Source organism: Meriones unguiculatus, chromosome 19, assembly GCF_030254825.1.
Source record: "Meriones unguiculatus strain TT.TT164.6M chromosome 19, Bangor_MerUng_6.1, whole genome shotgun sequence".
In the NCBI taxonomy this organism is placed as follows: domain Eukaryota; kingdom Metazoa; phylum Chordata; class Mammalia; order Rodentia; family Muridae; genus Meriones; species Meriones unguiculatus.
The window spans coordinates 64144730-64165022 of record NC_083366.1 but is presented as its reverse complement, the minus strand read 5'-3'; the positions used below and the strand labels follow the sequence as shown (position 1 = coordinate 64165022).

Here is a 20293-nt window from a genome sequence, read left to right as displayed (position 1 = left end):
CATGACTAGCTTTGACTGGAAGGCGTAGATGGGTGAAGTCAAAGAGCTAGCACATGGAGGGCTGCAGAGGCGAGCTGGAGAAAGCAGGTCCGTGGCTGCTACTGAGGCCCTACCGATCAGGACCACTACTGTGGGCTCAGAGAGCAGAGCATCAAGCTACAGGAGATTGTTTCATGACCATAACCCCTAACGCAATTTGCTGCTAGGCTTCAGATTCGCTTTGGACCAAATCACTCTCCAGTCAGCATCTTTACTACCACTACAGCAAAACACCCAGGATAACTTAGAAAGAACAAAAGGTTATTTCGGCTCACCATTTTGGAGGATCTGGAATGAAATATGTTGCTCAGAGCAGAGACCCTCACAGGTGCCTCAGGCCTCTGTGAAGTTAGAGATCTTCAAGCAACTTTCAGGGTCAGAGTTTCATCAGTCTTAGAAGATATTGGGACAACTTTCCCACAAGCCCTCCCCTAGAAGGAGAGAAACTTAACAGGCCCCTCCCTCACTGAGAAACACGTGCTTCTGGGATGTAACTACTAGTTCTGGGGCCTATGCTCCCGTAAATAAGCCTCAATGAAACTCACTGGGTCACAAGAAAGAAAACACCAGCAAGGGTATCTTCACTGGAGTGCTTGGCAGGTCACGGACTGTCGCTCCTTTTCAGGGACACTTGGAGAAAGAGACAGGAGCCCCCAAAGGGGTGGAGTCTTACCTAGGGCCCCAGAGGCCAGGACAGGAAGAGTCAGAATTGAAGCACAGGAACCTCACAGATGCTGAGGACTAAGCAGATTCAGGTTTAGCACGTGTGAGGGCGTCACAGAGGAGGAGGGAGGGCAGAAGACCAGGCCCTTCTCAGTGCCTGAGTGCCAGGTATCAAAGAAGCTTAACAGGCCCCCGAGTATTAAGCCCCTGGTCACCCTTGAGCTACCGGGTCACCTTCTTACCTCCCGGCTTATCTGGGAACAGCCTCCGGGTAAGGAAAACACTAGGCTGCCTCTGGAGAGACATGCTTAGAAGGGAAGTCTTCATAACGAGGCTAATCTTAACGGACAAATGACCTTGGACTAGATGGATCCCTTCTCTGTGCCTTGGTTTCCCCATTCCTGTCCTGCCTTCCTCCTACCCTTTCTTCCTATCGTGTTTTGTTTTGTTTGTTTGTTTCTGGCTTTAGTTTTTGATTTTTCATTTTGGTTTTTGAGACAAGGTCTCAGGTATAGGCTGGCCTAGAACTCCTGATCTCCTTGCCTCCCAGGTGTTGGGTCACAGGCCCGGGACACCAAGATCAACTAGCCCAGGGTCTTAATGGCCTTGGGGATGTTTGAGATTGTGTATGAGGGTGACACTTTGAAAAATATCTGTTCTTTGGAACTGGAGAGATGGGTTCAGCAATAAAGAGTACTTGTTGCTCTCTTCCAGAGAATTCTCGGTGTGCACATCAGGCAGCTCACAGCCGCCTGTAACTCTAGCTTCTTCGGCTCTGCCACCTTCTGGTACCTATCTCTACAGACATTGTCATTCCCCCCTCCCCCTCCTCAGGTATTTGTTCTCTGTTTTTTAAAGTTTTGGACTTGTGTGCATGTGCATACATGAGTGTGTGTGAAGGCACAGGGTAGCTCTGTGGCTCTCTCCCTTCTACCTTTAGTGGATCCTGGGGACCAAACTCAGGTTGCCAGGCCTGCACAGGAGCCACCTTTAGCCACGGAGCCATCTTGCTGGCCCTGTGTCCCGTTTTCTGATTAGACAATACACTTACTCACTGTAGCAAACTCAGAAAACACAGGAAAGAGGGTTGAAAAGTCCAGAAGAGAGAGAGCCAATAACCTCACTGTTCAGCAGCAATCCGGTGTGAGGGGGACAAGCCAGCCTGCTAACAGGCAGTGTCCCCCCTGTACTCTATTGTGTCCTCAGCTCCTGAACTAGGCTGGCAGGTGGCAGGTGTTCAGCATCCTCAGGGTATCCCCAAGCCATCATTTCTGAACTTGAGGTTAGATGCTCCTTATTGACAAGCTGACTTGCCTGCCAGGCAGGACTGCAAAGGGGTCAGAGCCCAGGCACAGCCAGGAACCCCACTCATCTCCTTCCCTCTAACCTGCCACTAGGAAGCTAATCCTAGTGGTTCCCCTGGAAGGCCCCAAACAGCCTGGAAGAAACATTTTAAGGGGAATTTTGGTTTTCCCTAGCATCTGTCTTGCTGAAGAAACAAACCTGGATTATTTTAAATCCTTTTTATTCTTAAAAGGCAATATATATCTTACAGCTGGGCGTGGTGGCACATGCTTTTAATCCCAGCACTTGGGAAGCAGAAGCAGGCAGATCTTTGTGAGTTCAATGCCAGCCTGGTCTACAAAGTGAGTCCAGGACAACCAGGGCTACACAGAAACCTGTCCCAAAAAAACAAAACAAAGCAAACAATCAAACAAAAAAAGCAATCTGGATCTTATTGCCCTTTGACAATGGACCTTTAGGGACTTGACCCACTGGGAAAGGTCTTGAGGATGAAATTCTCATTTTCCTACTGTGTAGAACAAAGAGGGGCTGGAGAGATGGCTCAGAGGTTAAGAGCACTGTCCACTCTTCCAGAGGTCCTGAGTTCAATTCCCAGCAACCACATGGTGGCTCACAACCCTCTATACTAGGAATGTGATGCCCTCTTCTGGCATGCGGGTGTACATGCAGATAGAACACTCATGTAGAATAAATTTTAAAAATCTACAAACAAACAAACAAACAAACAAACAAAAAAACAAACCAAAAAACCTAGAACAAAGAACCAAGAAAACAGGAGCCGGAAGGACAGCTCAGCGGGCAACAGGATTGAGTTTGGCTCCCAGCACTCACAGAGAGACCCACAGCCAACCACTGGGATGCACAAGGTGTGCAAACCTGCAGGCAAAACTCTCATAAAGTAAAATAAATCTAAAGGGAAAAAGTAAGGCGCTCCCTGGAGCCTTGGAGCGCTCTGGCCCTGCCCAGACCCCATCTCTGGCTTCCCACCTCCCGGATGATGAGATAACCCGTTCTGTTCTACGAAGCTCTATCTGCAGTGCTTTGTTCTGCGGGCCTAGGAAACGTCCCCACCCTAGATAGTCTGTCGGCCAGCGCTGCTGAACACCGGGAGACCCGAGCTACACGTGGCGCTGGTGGGAGGCACCATCTGAACACCCTTCACAGCTCCCACCACAAATCAGGGGCACTTTAGATCCAAGTCCCATCCACGAGCCTACGGGCAGCTGCCGCCCCCGGCTGAACCACACACAGGGCAGGGGGATCGCTGGCTGGTTAGTTCGGGTGCCTCAGAGTACGGTGGGGACGGGGCGGGGCCGGGGGTTGGGGTCACAGTGGGGTATGTGGATGGACCGGCCTTTCACGGTGTGGCAGGAAGGACAGAAGTTTGATTTCGATTTAAGGACACTGAACAAAGTCACCACGTGTGGCCCCAAGCGCAAGTGGAAGGGGGTTTTTAGTGGGTGTAGCCAACTGGGACTCCAGAAGACAAGGAGGAGGCATCTCTCACTGCTCAGAAAGCAGAAGCTGGACAGCCTGCCCGGCTGGAACCCGCCTGGCCCTGGCGTCCGGAGGAGGGCGCGCAGACAGACGACGACGAAGGACTCGGGCTGACTCCAGGCTCTTCGGCGTCGGCCGCACCAGGTGTCCGGTCCCCACCTCCGCCGGGCCGGCCCCACCCCAAGGCATGGGCGGGACCCGACTAAAGTTCAACACCCGCTTCTTGGAGGGCGTGGCTAGGGACGGCCACGCCTTCTAGTGACCCGCCCCTCAATTAGGCCTCGCCTCCACCCCACCCCACCCCCACGCCCCAGGCTCCGCTGACCGCCGCGGACCGCTCAGGATGCGCCGGGTGTCCGCGACCCTCCGCGGCCGGGCGAGGCCCCGGGGACGGGCGGGGACCGCAAAGCCGGTCCCAGGGAACCAGACAGGTGAGGGCTCGGGGCTGCGGGTCTCTGCGCCCTTTTCACCGACGGAGAAGCAGAGGGCCGAGGGGCCGCAGTGCTGGGGACCGTGCCCAGGAAAGGGGCGTGCGTTGCACCGCCAGGGCCTCTCCAAGAACCGACTTTCTCGACGTCCCGCTGATCCAGCGGCGACCCCAAGGGAGCCGAAACGGGGCGGCGAGCTGCTCGACCCCGGGCGGCGGGCACCTCTTAGCGTCTGCACAGGTTCGGCGATGGTCGCCCCGCGCCGTCCCCGACGGCCGCGGAAGTCGGAACCGGCTTCACCTGGCGGAGCGAGCGGCCCGTGGGGCAGAGGGAGCCAGCCGGGGTGTCTTCTGGGCCGCAGAGAGGTGTTATCTTTACAAAGGGGAAAAGTGAGCCTGTGAGAGAGGAGATGCTGAGGTCATCCAGTGGCCGGGACCCGCGGTTGTTGCCTAGGCTGTCACAGGTCAGATCTCCGGAAGGAGGGAAAGTGACTTTTAAGTGTGTCATTCCTAAAATGTGTCGAAGAGGGATCTACACTTGCTATTAGCCAAAAGGCCTAGAGGCGATGCCTGATGTCAGCTATGGCAGCTCTTAGAGACACAACCAAAACGGAACCCCGCGTTTCTCCAGAGCCCAGTCCTGTGCACCCAGGAGGTGTCTGCCTCTGAGGAGGGCTTAGCCTCATTGCTCTGGAGGAAGCTGAGATCGGGAGGTGGCATTGCTCTCAGTCCAGGTGCAGCAGTCCTCGACCTTCCTAACGCTGCGACCCTTTAGTCCAGTTCTTCCAGCTGTGGTGACCCCCGACCGTAAACATACCCTCGTTGCTGCTGCTAGGAATGCTAGTGTAAATAACTTGTTTTCCAGTGGTCTCAGGAGACTCCCAGGTTTCTGCCGCCTTAGTGAGTTTCATTGGTTCGATACCACCCCGGGTGCCAGCCCATGGGGTGCGGGCACAGGTGCAGCTAGTTTTCCCTTCCTAATTGTTAGTCGGCAGGAGTGCCTTTGTGTTTGAAGGGGCTGACCCTGGACCCGGTACTGCCCGGGAGAGGGGCACCTTCTACACAGCAGTGTGGTGTCACCAGCTAGGAGCCCTTGGTGGAGGTTATCCCAAGGTCCTGGGGTGGCCTGGGCCCTGCTGAGTTTACAAACAAGAAGCTATTAGCATAGGAATCTCTGCTGGTCAGAGAGTCCAGTGTCTTGGTTGTCCCTTGCCCTGCCTGGATTTAGAAAAGAACAGTGTCCTGCCACCACCACCACCACCCCCCGCCCGCAGTGTGTCCTTTGGGCTTCCAAGCGTGTCCCAGACACAAGGCCCGTCGTTGGGAGCTTTGGTTGCAACCCCCTCTTGCTTGGGATGAGCACCCTGTGCCTCAGTTTCCCTAATGTGATACAAAGTGAGTGCTGTATCCCTGTCCCTAGGCTGTGGGCAGGACTAGCCGAGTTTGGTGAGAGCCCTTGCTCTTGATTAATGCAGTATAGCCTGTGGCCTGTCTTGTTTGTTTAATGGGCTGGGAAGGGAACATAAGAGAAGGGGCCTGAAGCCATGTGGAGATAGTTTGGTGTTGTCGGGGGAAACAGTAATTGGGATGTAAAATAGTAATTGGGATGTATGGTTCCCACAGTCTGCAGAATGGGCCCGTTAGTGAGTAGCTCAGAGGTGCTGGGGAGGTCTGTGGGTGGGAAGCGCTGACTCAGGGTAGGACGAAGGGTGCTGTCATCATCCCCCACCCCCCTCAGCCAGGGTCTCTTATCTAGACTGGCTAGAGGGTTTTGGCTCTGCTCCCAGGGCAGCTCCCTAGTCCAGGAGGTTTTTCAGGAACACTGGGTTCCAGTGGCTCTAAGCCACCTCCTGCTAACCCCGGGAAAGGGCCTTGAAAAGTGCAAAAAAAAAAAAGTTCAGCTGGCTTGGTGCAGGTGGGCCTTTTGAGTGTGGTCCCGGCTTCATCCCTGAAGCCTGCTGTGCCCATATTACAGACGAGAAACCCGAGGCCTGGTGATAGTCAGTGTGGAGCAGTATGAGACTCCCCTCCCCTTGCCATAGAAACCCCCAGAAGATTCGGGGATCCATGTTCCTTGGCTAGAATAATCTCTGTTCTGCCATGGCAAGGGAACACCACCCAGTCTACGATATGGAGCCCAGCCTACTTGGCCCTTGACTTCAGGGGCGTGGGAAGATGGGCTCAGGGAGGACAGGTGGCTTCTGGAAGGGCCTTACGTGCACAGAATTAGGGCCGAATGTTGTCCTGACTACCGGTGTCTGAGGGACCCCGCTGGTAGAGTGCCTGTGTATGCGTAAGTCAACCATCGCAGAGAAGTTTGAAACGCCACCACCTCCACCTTTCACATTGGCCATTTGGAGGGATGCAGACCCAGAGCAAAATTACGTAAGGACTCACTTAGCCAGGTAGGAACACAAGCCTGGCTACCAAAGTCCTGGTGAGGCTGAGCCCAGAGGCCTGCCCTCCTTTTCCTGTACTCACATGGCCTCTGCCCGCATAAAAGGGAACTTATTAAAAAGGTCAGGGTGAGGGGCCCACGGGCCCCAGGAAGGACAGAGGATGCCAGCCCCCGCCTGTGGTCCAAGGTTCCAGATAAAAGTTTAACAAACAAGGCTCTTTCCCAGGCATCTGGCTGGCCTCAAGGTCTGGGGGAGGAGGACAGGGCCCCTCCCAGGTCCAGCTATGTGCACCTCAGGGTGGAAGGACCTGGGAACGCAGCTACGGCAGGTGGGACCAGCTGCAGACCCTTCTGGGCTGGGAGGGTTGCCTTGCTGTGCTCCTCTGTCCCTCTTCTTTATCCCCTAAGCCTAGAGGACCGGGCTGGATCATGTGTGATTTTTGTCTTAAAATTAATCCCATTCAATTTTTCTTTTCTGTTGCTTTTCCCTCTCTTAAAGATCTGTTTCCACTTGGAACCAAGAAGTGCCTCCTGGGGGTGGGTATTGCTGAAATAAAAGCTATACTGTAACTGTGCCCAGAGGTTGAGGGGTCCCATGCATGGCTGCAGTGAAGGACTTGGGGGACATGCAGTGTCCAGCATCCAGAGGCAGTGTGTGGAGAGGGCTGGAAGCCAGCTGCCGTCAGCTTAGCCAAGTACCTTCCTGGGAATATGGGGTGTCTTCAAGCTCAGGAAGGAGAGTGTGTCTTCTGGGTCTAGAGGGAGGTTTTGAGCAGTGGAGGGACAGGTGGGCCTTGATTTTTAGGTGCCAGGGACAGGGAGAGTCTGTGAGGGTTGGTCGAAGAGGATTAGCTGTGGGTCTCTAGGTTGAGCTGGAGGCGGTATCTCTCTCTGAGTAAGTACCTTCTTGTTTGTTTGTTTTTCAAGACAGGGGTTCTCTGTGTAGCCCTGGCCATCGTAGAACTCACTCTGTAGTCCAGGCTGGCCTCCCAATTCAGAGACCCACCAGCCTCTGCCTCCAAAATGCTGGATTTAAAGGTGTATGCCACCATGCCTGGCCTGGCCTGGCTCTTGGCAATAGCTAAAGTGTCTCTTGAAGGAGTCTCATATCTCTGCCTGTCCAGGGCTTTCTGTGCATTTGTTGAAAGGCCAGCTGAGGCTGAGGGAGCCTGTGTGTCTACCCTGGTGTTTGCCTTGAGCAGGTCTGTGGGCCTCAGCCTCCTCACATGGAAGATGTGTTCATCCCAGAGGCTGGGGTGGTGGAAAGAGATCCTGGTGGGGTCTGGGGATGGAGGTCCCCTGTGGTGTGGAGAATAGAGTGAGTGAGTGTGTGTGTGTGTGTGTGTGTGTGTGTGTGCATGTGTATGTAAAGTAGTGCCAGCATGGCCTGGAGTGTTTAAAGTCCTTGGCTTAAAGTCCTACCTGAGGGATGTAGTTCATTTGGTGGAATGCTTGTCCAGCGTGCACGATGCCCTGGGTTCCATCCCCGGCATGGAATCAAGTGTGGTGGGCATGTGCCTGTAATCCTCTCACTGGGAAGGTGGAGACAGGAGGATTAGGAGTTGGTTCAAGGCAGCCTGGACTACAGGAGACAGTGCCTCAAGGTCTGCCTAGGCTCTAACTCTGTGAACCAGCCCTCCCTTGGTGTCTCTGGCTCTTCGTGCAGTCCCACCCTCTGTGACCCATTTTGCAGATGGGGAAGTCTGAGGTCTGTGAAGTGTGGGCTGAAGCTTGCTGCTGGTTCGGGTACAGGAGCTCATGTGTTTATCCCTGCTCCAGTCTGGGGGCTTGAGCTGAGAAGATACCCACTGCCAGGGCCACTTTCTCTGTGCTTCCTTCAGCTCCTCGGGTAAAGAACGTTAGGCCTCCCTGGCCAGAAGGCTACTGGAGTAACACGAGGAGGAAGGGCTCATAGCCACTGTCCACCTCTGTCCTTTGCTCACACGCCTCTATTTAGCTTTTAGCAGAAGAACAGTAGTTAGGATGCCAGAGCTCTACACCCTGTGAGTCCTCTAGAGGCTGGCTAGGAAGGCTGCTTTTGGGACCTGGACTGCCTTTGAAGCCCGCTTCTCCATGCTGAGTCTCTGTCTGCCTTCTTCCCCATCTTTTCCTCTGGGGCTGCCATCCTTCTTGGTAGGCTTGTACTAGAAGTGGTCTGTGCTTTAACCCAGCTCTTTAATTTGATGAAAAGCCCCTGGGCTTCTGATAGCCAGTGTGGCGGGGCTGCCTGGTCCTGTCTCCTTGCTGGTTGTGGGTGACTTCACCCTTCGTCCCCTACCGTCATGAGTCTGGATGACAGCGCAGGAAGTCTGCCTTTAGAGATTCGTGACTGGCTGGTTGTGAGGTGCGCTGCGGCCTGCAGTCACCAGCTGAGGATCAGCACCCCCTCCAAGCAGAACCCTCCCCAAAAGCACCGGATGTGGTTGTTGACAGACATAGTGCGAACCAAGCGGGGACATCGCAGTGCCCCACCCACTCTGCAGCTAAGACATATTTAGGGGAAGTGGATAGGGCTGGTTTCCTTGATGGGCCACAGACTTTCATCCAGTCCTCTCGAGGCGCTGCCTGGTGCTCCATTTGCAGGTGATGACACAAGCCCAGGGTAAGAAGTCCCCCAGGTGATACCGGCACCTCTCAACCTAGGCTTCCTGGTTCCTAGCCCAGCTTGGGTGCACAGTCCGCCAGCCATTCTCCGTGGCACGTACTTCCGCTGCTGGCCACCCCCATCAGCCGGGACCTTTTGTGATGAAGGTACAGCACTGTGCTGGTGGACCAGTCCGGGTACAGCCACCCCTCTGCCTCCTGCCTCCTCTCTGTCTGGATGCTATCAAGCTGGTAGCAGGTGGTGAGGGTGGGCCTCCACTCTGCTAGCTCAGCTGCGAAAGAATGCAGAAGTTGTCGCTCTAAATTGAGGACTAGGAAGTGCTGGCTGCCTGGCATCCTGGGGAAGAGCCCTGAGGCTGGCCAGTGTCTGCTTAGCCCCGTCTACCACAGCTCCAAAATCCCATGTCCACTTCCCTGGCTGGGGGGACAGTGTATCTCCACATTCCAGGGTACTGCAAAGGCAGAGGGGAAGGGATGCTGGTTGGTCTGTGGGGTCCCCTTCCTTCAGTCCTGCCCTGGTGTTTGTGGAAACAGCTGATGCTTCATGGAGATGAGACTCTGGAATGAAGAATTCACATTATGGCCAGAGGTGGCGGGGGGGGGGAGGGCAGGCCACACACCTTTCACCCCAGCACAGCACTCGGGGCAGAAAGCAGGCAGATCTCGGAGTTCAAGGCCAGCCTGGTCTACAAAGGGAGTCCAGGACAGCCAGGGCTATACAGAGAAACCCTGTGGACAAAAAAGAAAAAAAAAAGAGTTCAAATTATGGCTGTGCCTCTGTCAGCTAGTGACCCAAAGCCACTGAGAGCTAGCCTAGGGTTACAGGTCCTCATGCCTTCATGACAAGTATTTTACTGAGCCAGCATCTCCCTGGCCCTTCTGTATCCCCATTTAAGGTCAACATCACTGTCTCTGCTTAGCATTTTGTTACGATTTGGGGCTGTGCTGGCACATCTTTTTCTTTTTCTTTTTGTACTTTGATGGATGAATCTGCTTCTTGCTGGAGATGTGCATGCTTTCCGCATTCTTGCTGTTGCACCGGGCTCTGAGGTGAATACCCTGCTACAGGAATGGAGATGGCATCATGGCATGGGTAGACCCTCACACTCACCGGACCTCATCCAAGGAGGCTTGGCCATGACTGAAACCTGGGGAGTCACTTTCTACCCCCAGGGGATACTGGTTTTCTTTGTCATTATTGATAGATGGTGTTCTATCATGTTAGGATGGAACCCAGGGCCTTGGTATATGTTAGTGCTGTGCCATAGAGGGCTAACCCCATCTCATTTACTTATTTACTTATTTATTTATTTATTTATTTATTTATTTATTTAATCTTAGCCACCTTGGGATTCACAGCACTTGCAGCTGGGCCTTTTAAGCCCAGTGCTTAGGAGGCAGGGGCAGCAATTAGTCCCAACAACAAAGGCTCACTTGCTACTCTTATAGAGGACCGGAGCTTGGTTCCCAGAACCCACATCAGGGGATTCCCAACAGCCTGCAGACTAGTTCTAGGGAGTCAGCACACACACAGAGACACACAGGCATGTACACATAGTTTAAGAAATAAAGTAAATCTTAGCTACCTTGCTGAGTGAGAGATTAGCTGTCATTCAGGTGTCTGGGCTTGCTGTGTGGTCCGCGTGTTTTTGTAGCTGCTGGCCATTGTATCTCTTCTATTCCTCACTTACACATTAGTTCAGTTTTAAAAGAGAACTGTATGTTGAACTCTCGCTGGTAAGATCTCTTTGCAAATCGAAGAAACTGGGGTTTTGTTTACTTTCTAAATACCTTTTCCTACTTTCGTTCATCTGAGTTAGTGTTTCTCTTTCAGTTATTAGGAGCTAGCAAAGGCAACACTCTTCATGTCTCGCTCCTTTTCCCTCCCTCCCCCACTCCCTCTCTTCTGTCTTTGGATAGGGCAGCAGGGCTTAACTAATCATGTGTATTGTCATTTATTGTCTTGCCACAATCCTCAGACCCTGTGGGTGTACTTAAGGTCAGCCCAGCAGCTCTGGAGGGCCTCCCAGGGTGGCGGTGCCCCTCTGCCCTCTGCTGACCACAGCCTCACAGCCCCCTTTCCTCTAGGCACCTGTTCTCAGCTCCACCCGCCCCCTCGAGGCACCTTGCAAGTTGTCCGTGGAGATGGCACGTCGCTGGGGACTGTACTCATGTTTCACTGCCCCTCAGGCCACCAAATGGTGGGGTCTGGCCTCCTCACTTGCGCCTGGAATGGGAGCATTGCTGATTGGTCTTCAGGAAGTCCTGTGTGCAAAGGTAAGCCCCCCACTTCCTGAGCTGCTCCAGCTCAGCTGCTGGTGGGGTGGGACATAGGAACCCCAAATACTGTTACAGTGAAGGTAGTTGGCCAAATACTGTTACAGTGAAGGTAGCTGGTCCAGTCATAGGATAGTCCACATTGAGGGTTCTCTTCCTACTTTTGGCCACTAGCACATCTAAGTACAGATGCAGTGCTGGCTTCAACCCCTGCTGCTGCCCCGGCACCTGACTGGTCCCTAGTACCGTCTGAGCTGGCACTCTGTCATCTGTGAAGAGGAGAAACAAAGCTGTCCGCCTCCTGACCCACCCTCTCTTCCTTCATGAATGCCTCAAAAGACCCTGAAGGATGTTCTAGGTGCCAAGAATCCTAGGAGCTGGGAGAGCAGAGGGCCAGGATTGTGCCCGCCCTGGCTCCCTGTCTCAGGGAGGAAGACTCATATTCTAGTTGTCTGGTTGTGTGGGGGGGCCTGTCTCGACTGTCCAGGGCCTCACGCAGCCTTTTCCTAAGTGAAGGATGATATGTTACGTTAGTGCACAGAGTCAAAACAGTTTGGTGCTTATCTATGCTGCAGGACTTCCTGGAGCCTTTACCATCCTTGTGTTGGCTCAATTTCTTGAGATGAGGGTGTCTGTAAGGACTAGGTTCTGAGAGGCTGAGAATCCAGATTGTGTCCTGTCTCTGAGGGCTGGAGTTTAAACTCCAGATGGTTAGTATGCAGCCAGGGACCCGAGAATGGACGCGGGACCTGAGCAGTACATGCTGTGGGTATGTTATGCATATACGTTTGCTCAAATTATAATCTCAGGGTCTTTTTCTAAGAATATTCCCAAGAATCTAATGGTACGTGTTCTCAACGATGGCTGAGGCCACACTGATGACCCTGTGCCATTATCATTGTTTTTTGTCCCTTTTAGGGAAGTGAGCTCAGAAGGCCCCCTGATGCATTTTGCCTGCGTGGGCATTGTGAAAGCTGACATGCCTCTGCTGGTGCCTTCTGCAGTCCAGGCTGCAGAGGGTGGGGACATCCATGCTGTGTTCCCTCCTGCGCATCCCACCAAACCCAGCTGAAATGCCTCCTGCTTGAGAACGTCTTTCCTGATAAACCCCTTGAAATGTATTCTTTCCCAGTCTTTGCCTTACTCCCCAGAGCCTGAACGCCTCCCTGCAAAATGGGGAACCTGCTGTGAGCCCCACCCTAACGACCCTTGGCCTAGCAGGTCAGGGTCAGCTGTGCCAGGACCTGCTGGTTTTTTTCTTCCAGCTGTGCCACCACACGAGACCTTCGGCTTCAAGGTGGCGGTCATCGCCTCCATCGTGAGCTGCGCCATCATCCTGCTCATGTCCATGGCCTTCCTCACCTGCTGCCTCCTCAAGTGCATGAAGAAGAGCGAGCAGCGGCGTGCTGACAGGTACAGTGGCCTGGCGTCCTTCCAGACGGTGGGCCTAGCCACCTAGCCATGTGGTTGCTTACCACACCTGTCATCTACCCTGGGGCAGTATCTGAGGGTTTACAGGTCCACAGTTGAAGGCACAGGACTCGTGTGTGTGTGTGTGTGTGTGTGTGTGGTTTTTGTGTATACAGTTGGTCATGTATGAATGTGGGTGCATGCATATGGAAGTCACAGGAAAACTTGGGTGTCTGTCAGGGATTCTCTTGTCTCCCTGTTGGAGCTCTGGGTTTACAGACACACGTGTTACATGCCCAGCTTTTTACATGGGTTCTAGAAATGTATGTCCTCACGTTGCACAGCAGATGCTTCTCCCCGCTGAGCCATTTCTCCGTCCTCATACACGGCACACTTAGTGAGCCTGCGCACACACGTGACGGTCTGTTTTGTTAACGGCACTTGGGACAGCCACAGGTGGCTGTCCCCACACATCAGGTGGGCATCTCTGCTCCAGGGCTGTGGGTCTAGGGTTACAGCATGCACCACCACACCTGGCAGTCACTGAGTCCTGGTTCGCATTGTTTTGTGGTGTTAAAACATACACACAGACTCAGCATGTTACTCCCTGTTAGTGGTGCTCTTGGGCAGGCGAGGCAGCTCGGTGAGTAAGAGGTCCTGCTGTCTTGTCTGACGACCTGAGTTCTATTCCTGGAACCTACACGGTGGGAGGAGAGAACTGGCCGCCTCGGGTTGTCTTTTGACTTCCACGTGTGCCCTGAGGTGCATGTGCCTCCCACTGCACAGGCAAAACGAAAGTGAAAGTGTGATTTTAAAAAAAGATCAAAGCCCTGTATTTGCTGTTCAGCGCTACAAAAATAAATGAGTGAATAAACAAACCCTTTTTTTTTTAAAGGAGTGCCGTTGGTTCTGTGGCACTGGCTGCGCGCGGTGTTCAGCCGTGGCTGCCTCACGTCAGGACTTTCCGCGTCTTGTTTGCTAAGTTGTTTTTCACTGGCACCTACACGCATTCCCCTGTCCCTGGCTGTTAGCGGCTGAGCAGCGCAGGGTGTCCCCCCTCACACCTAAAGAGTCTCCCGGGCTGCTGGTCACTGGGTCACCGCCACCCACGGCTGTTGGGAGGTGAGTGGTCGGTCCGTCAGGGCCCCTTACCCTGAACTCTCTCCTCCAGGGCGGCACAGCTGTGGCACCAGCTGAGAGGCGAAGACCTGGAGACTGTACAGGCCGCCTACCTGGGCCTCAAGGGACACAACCACAACAACAGCAGCAACGCCGGCGCTGGCAGTGGTGGCACCGGTGTCACTGGTATCGCCAAGCCAGGGATTCAGCACAGCCAGGCCCACGACAACCACAGCTTTGCCACGTGCGTTACCCAGGCCATAGGTTGCAGGTGTGCTAGGGGTATAGAGGCCCAGGGACCCTCTCCCCAGACCAGGGTCTGCCAGGTCCTGGGACACTGGCCACCCCACATTCTGGGGACCCTGGTGTTCCTACCTCTCTGGTGCCTCAACTCCCAACTCCCAGAGCTGGCCAGCGCTCTGTCCTGACTCACATCCAAACCCTCCCACTTATCTGCATCGGCTTGAGTTTAAATGCACTGGGATTCGAGAGCCGGCAGAGACCCTGTGCCTTCCCACTGTGCCGTCTGCTCTCCAGAGTTGCTCACCCTTTTCCCTCTCCACGCTGGGGCTCCACATCCCCTCACTCTCTCTTTCTCCTAGTGCCAGGCTGGCAGCAGCTGTGGCTCGTTCTCTTTTGATGCACTTTATCTGTTCACTGAACTAGTAAAAATCACATCCTTCTTTGTGTGTGTGTGTGTGTGTGTGTGTGTGTGCCTGTCTGTCTTTGTCTCTAATAATGTCTCATGTAGCCCAGGCTTGCCACATAGCCAAGCATGACCTTGAATTCCTGGTTTGCCCACCTCCGCCTTCCAAGTACTGAGATTACAAGTGGGCATACTGGGTCTGTGCGATGCTAGGGATTGAATTCAGGGCTTTGTGACAGTGGGGTGAGCACTGTCAATGGTGTCATATCCTCAGGCCAGAACATGGCTTTCCTGACTAGAATCTGGCTACCTTGATGGGAGGTAGAGTTCCTATTACTGTAGAGAGACATAATGAAGTACCTTGTGGGAAAGGGTTCATTTGGTTTACACTTCCACATTGCTGTCCATCATTGAAGAAAGTCAGGACAGGAACTCAAACAGGGAAGGAACCTGGAGGCAGGTGTTGACGCAGAGGCCATGGTCTTGCTTCCTGGCTTGCTCCTCATGGCTTGCTCAGCCTGCTTTCTTATAGAACCCAGAACCACCAGCCAAGGGCTGGCACCCACCCACAATGGGCTAGGGTCTCCCACATCAATTACTAATTAAGAAAGTGCCCTACAGCCGGGTCTTATAGAGGAATTTTCTCATTAAGGTTCATTCCTTTCAGATAACTCTAGCTTATGTCAAGTTGACATAAAACTAGTCAGAGCAAGCCCAGCATGATGGCTCACACCTTTAATCCCAGCACTTGGGAGGCTAAGGTAGGCAGGTATCTGTGTTCGAGGCCAGCCTGGTCTACAAAGTACGAAGTGAGTTCCAGAATAAGCCAGGGCTACACAGAGAAACCCTGTCTCGAGAAACAGGACAAAACAAAACAAACCAACCAGTACAAACCCATTGTCTCTTTGGTGTCTCCACACTGAGCTATGAATTCTTACTACGGGTCTTCTGTGCAGAGCTGTATCAGTTACATTTCTGTTGGTGTCATTAAAAACACCATGATCGAAAGCAGCTTCCAGAAGAGAGAGTCTATCTTGATGCCAGAGGCAGCCAGAATAAGAAGCTGAGAGATCACTTCTCAGCTACACAGAGCAAGCAGAGGGCAAACAGGAAAAGGGGCTTTAAGCTGTCAAAGCCCACCCCAGTCATGCTTCCTTTAGCAAGGCTGCACCTCCAGAGGGCCCATCACCTCCAAACAGCGCCACCAACTGGACACAAGCATGCAAATGCCTGCGCCTATGTTTCTCACTCTCAGCCTGTGGGTTGTGATGCCTTTGGCGGTGGAATGACCCTCTCACGGGGGTCATCCAACACCATCAGAAAACAGATGTTTACATTATGATTCATAACAGTAGCAAAATTAGTTATGAAGTAGCAACAATGTGAGGCACTGTATTAAAGGGTTGCAGCATCAGAACGGTTAAGAACAGCTTCACCAGAGTCATAGACTACCAGGGACAGGCCTGTGGTCTTTGTGCAGACGTCAAGTCCCTCTGTCATCAGGGCATGAGGGGGTTTTGACCTGCGGACTCAGAGTTCAAAGTGGTCCTCCTGGAGCTGTGGTGATGTGGGGGAGTACCAAAAGGGTGGCTCTGGTGTCTTGTGACAGAACCACAATGTGTTCTTTAATTCTTCTTTCTGTTAGTTTCATAGTGAACTCATGTTCTTTTTTGAGAAAAAAAAATTTAGTTTTTACTCATGTAGCTTAAGCTACCCACCAACTCACTGTATGGCTGATGATGAACTTGAACTCTGGATTCATCGCTTTCCACCTCCCAAGTTCAGGGATTATAGGCATTTGGCGCCATGCCCAGCAAGAAAACGTCACAAGTACACAAAATGTCCTGGAGGGTTGCCCTCTGCCCTCCTCATCTCTTTGCTGTCTTTGGTTCTGGTGGCTTATTTGGCGGCAGCGGGAGCCATGCATGGCTGCACTCGGCGCCTTCTGATGTTCTTTGAGCTTGGGCTCGTCTGCGTTCTGGGCTGGCTTGCTGCTGTTTTGTCCCACTAGCTCACCTGAGGCAGCAGAGCCTCTGCTTGGCACTCTTGGCTTTCCTGTGGGGTCTCAGCTGCCCCCCACGCAGCTGCCTTGTCTTCCCTGCAGAACTCAAGAGGTGCTTGTATCCTACGCTGTTTAGATGACCCAAGTAGAGGTCTGGGACTCCGCCCTGGGCTCAATTGAGAGTTCAGTGAATATTGGCCATCATTGCATCGATCACTGTGTAGGAGAGGAAACTGAGGCATGGAGGTGGTCAGCTATATGGTTCTGTGTCACCTACGTTGTATCAAGTCTGATGCTTTCAAAGAAATACCCATTTTCCTGTGTTGTATCATGTTTTAAACTGGCTCTGCGTTCAGGCTTTCTGCTTGCTGACTGGCCCTGTTGGAGGTCTGAAGGCTTTGAGTCTTATCCGTGATCGATTGATGAATATCTTCCAGGCTTAAGGGATCCTCTTGCCTCACCCTCCTGAGTAGCTAGCGCTACAGATGTGCGTCTGGCTGCCTTTCTTTCTTAGGTAGCACCTTTGGGATAACCCTAGGCATGGATTGTTAGGTCGAGCAGTCTGAATGGTTTCTTTGTCCCAGAGTTCCTCACACGTTAGTTCAGCCAGTTCTTAGAGGAACATAGATCTCAGGAACTAATTTGTGGTTTGGTTGAGACTTTTGGCTGAAACTGTTTTGGCTAATGCATTTCCTTTTGTCTAGTCAGGTTGCCTAGGCTGGCTTCCAAGGGCTCCCTCCCCTAGGGCTGTGCATTACAGTCCTGTGATCAGATCGTCAGATGGGATGGGAGAAGTTAGATGCTGTTTCTGGGGGCAACCTGGCATCCTATACAAGATTCCTGCAGCTTCACTGGCTGAACTGTGAGGCCCAGGAAGGGTGCTTCTGGGATGGCATGCCTACCTGTCCTTCCTGCCAGCTGTTGGTTAGACCTTGGAGATTTTACTGTACATGATCAATACAGAGCTATTAGGGAACTATGCTCAATTCCGTGTTGTGACAAAACTTTTCCTGGGGAAAAGCACTCACCCCAGATGAGGCTCTCGCAACAGACAAAAGTAAAGATTCCACCAAAGTCCAACTTGGTGAATTGATGAGTTTTATTTTGGGTTATTTTCAGAAATATAAGTGAGAGGTCACAGGAACAGATAGGACTCAGAGACAGCTGTATCACCGAGGCCCATGCAGTGACAGCTCACTAGATCTGGGAAACCTGGCGCATACTGCACAGCCTGCAGGGACTTCAGAGGGTTGGAGAGAGTCCTTTCTAGTGACTCAGTTGATTTAAGTCTTTCAGGCAGCTAGGCTGATTTTCTGCTGCTTCCAGGCAGCTGGTCTGGTCTTAAAATCGTCTTTCAAACTTTTTTTCCTCAGAGTCTTTGCAGCTCAGCTTCCTTCTGTCTGAGGAAGACTCTAAGCTTCTATTGTTTACTCTAGCAGGTAGTTCTGGTCAGTTTCAGGAAGTTCCTTGAGTTGTTCCTTCTTAAGGCACTAACCTGCAGGATGGACTGTTTCAGTCGCAGAGGAAACTGTTACACCACACTCTCCTGGGGTGTGGGAGAGCTCTGGGTGACATGGGTGCTCTACCTGGATTGAGCCGTCACAAGATAGAGGATGCTGAGCTGTACCGACTAGAGTTGACCCCCTGAGCCAGCTTAAGTAGGATATGATGCCGAGGCAGCTGAGGCCTTCCTGGGAGCTCTCAGTCCTGTGGTGGGGCCTCAGAAAGGGCCATCTCTCCCCAGGTCTGCCTAGCATGGTGGAGGCTCATAGCCCAGAGCCTCAAAGCCCCAGCCTGGGGTTCCCAGGAATAAAGGGGCCATCTTCCCCCTCAGGCAAGGTCCACACTGCCTGGGTCTTGGACCCTCCGATCTTACTGTGGGTGTATATACTCTATGCCAGCTTTGCTAATATGTGTGATACTATCCTAAATTCTTCCAGATGCTTGCTGTCTTTCTAAGTGAAGGTACTGAATTTGTCTGATTTATTGCAAACAAATAAAGTGCTAGCTGTGCATTTAGGTGCACACCTTTAATTCCAGCATCTGGAAGCAAGAAGATTTGAATTTGAAGTCGCCCTGGCCTCCACATCTAGCTCCAGGATAGCCAGAGCTTCATAGAGAGACTGTCTCAAAAGAAAACTTCAAAAGAAGAAGAGAACAGGCATATAATAGCTCAGTTGGCAGAGGTCTTGCCTTGCACACACAAAGGCCGGGGTTCAATTCCCAACACTTCATAAGCTGGACTGGTGTCACATGCCAATAATCCTAGCACTTATTCATTGTTTCATTCACCTACACAGCTGCTAGATCATTGCTTGGTTTCTGCTGCTTGTAGTGTTTCTGATAGGGAGGAATGGGAGGAAGCATTGATCTGGGATGTTTCTGCTTAGGTAATGCTGGAAGTAACTGCTCAGGACAGTCCGCCTGTGGGGAGGAGACCGAGGTAGCACCTTAGGAAAGAGCCATATGTGAACAGAGGGGTCACCCAAGCATCGTGAAGAGAGCAGAGACCCGTAGTGACAATTTTGGAATTTTGGTTTCTTTAAACGCACAGAATTAGTATAAGAATGTGTTTTCATTTTAATCACAGGTGTGGGGATATGGGGCTGCTCAGACGGTCCACAGCAGCTGACTGCAATTGTGTGATGTTTGGAATTCTGGGACCTTTTCAGAGGGTGTACAAATGCTAGAGCCCCATTAGGCAGGGCCGCTGATTGTTGGTTTTTAGGGAAGTTGATTGTAGTTTGCTTGTTGCTGGGGTCAAAGAAGACACAAAAGGAAAGAAATTAGATTTGGAGCTTTTCCTAATTTTTCTCTCCCCTGTATCCTGTTTCTCCCCTGTTTGAATTGGTGAAGTGGGGGGGGGATAAAGGGTGGGAAAAAGAAGAGCCCTCAAAGTCACAGAGACCAGGTACAGAGGCCTCGAGTCTAGTAGCTGGAGGTGGGAACAGGGTCACCACCAGGTGGGCAGGGCCAGGTCTCCTCAACCTAGAGAACTGGCTTGTGTTTGGGGAATGAGGGAGCTGAAGGGGACTGGGGTTATAGAAGGCGGTTGACTCAGCTGCAGGCCTCCAAAGGGGACAAACCCAGAAGGAGAGGAGGTGATATCTTTTTTCTATGTGGAACATCCCCAAGTCCTGGTCAGGCAGCTGGGCTCCTGTGGTTCTCACATACTCTGAAACATCTCCAGAAAGTTCCTTTTCTCTGGGAGCTGGGCATGAGAGAACTGAGATCCAGGAAGAAATGACTCCTGTGGCAGGGCTCAGGGTAGGCAGGCACTTCTAACTTCTAGCAGAAGGTCATGGCCCCTTGGGCAGTGTAGTTTAGCCTGAGTCCATTAAGGCCCTGGGTGACCCCAGAAACAACCCTCCCCCCCCAGCTCATGTGTCTTCTTCCCACAGGGACCCCAGTGATGTCAGAGGGCAGGCTGGCGTGCCCCGCAGCGTGGACAAAGACCCCTGGGCGTTCAGGATGGGTGCTCCGAGCCCTGGTGGCTCCTCCAGCTCTCTGTGCACCTACGTGATGGTTCACTCAATGAACTCTGCAGGGCCTGCCCCTGGAATGCCCGTGAAGTCCAAGGTGTACCTTCCAGGATGACCCCACCAGCCAAAGGGTCTGTATCTCAACACTCGCCCAGCTGGAGATGGCCCAGGGCACCCACCTCCAGGTACAGGGCACCCTTGGGAGCCCAGCTGATGTGGAAGGCTAGGCCTAGCCTGATGAGGAGCCCTCCTCTGTGGCTGTTACAGGACTTGGTTATTGAACTGCTCTGGAGATGAGGTCCTGAAGAAGCCATGCTACAACCAGGGTTCTTTTAAAGAGACTGAGACATTTTAAGCAGATATAGTTTTGCATAATAGAATATAAAAATATTAATAAAATACTTTAATACTTTAAGCTACCTCA

The 20293-nt window shown here is 52.5% G+C and overlaps 1 protein-coding gene across 5 annotated transcripts; it reads left to right on the top strand.

Annotated features, from left to right (window-relative positions):
• Window positions 1-3782: 3782 nt before the first annotated feature.
• On the top strand, window positions 3783-20293 carry Susd3 (sushi domain containing 3). 5 transcript variants are annotated; one of them, XM_021638194.2, is made up of 5 exons: window positions 3783-3935; window positions 11022-11210; window positions 12476-12623; window positions 13792-14010; window positions 19789-20293. In XM_021638194.2, exons 1-5 carry the CDS (start codon window positions 3848-3850, stop codon window positions 19982-19984), a joined length of 840 nt encoding a protein of 279 aa, XP_021493869.1. In that variant the 5' UTR covers window positions 3783-3847; the 3' UTR covers window positions 19985-20293. The 5 variants fall into 5 exon arrangements, with proteins under 5 accessions (XP_021493869.1, XP_021493870.1, XP_021493872.1 ...); XM_021638195.2 differs by having other exon boundaries at window positions 3784-3935; window positions 13792-13983; XM_021638197.2 differs by lacking the exon at window positions 3783-3935 and adding an exon at window positions 8782-8931.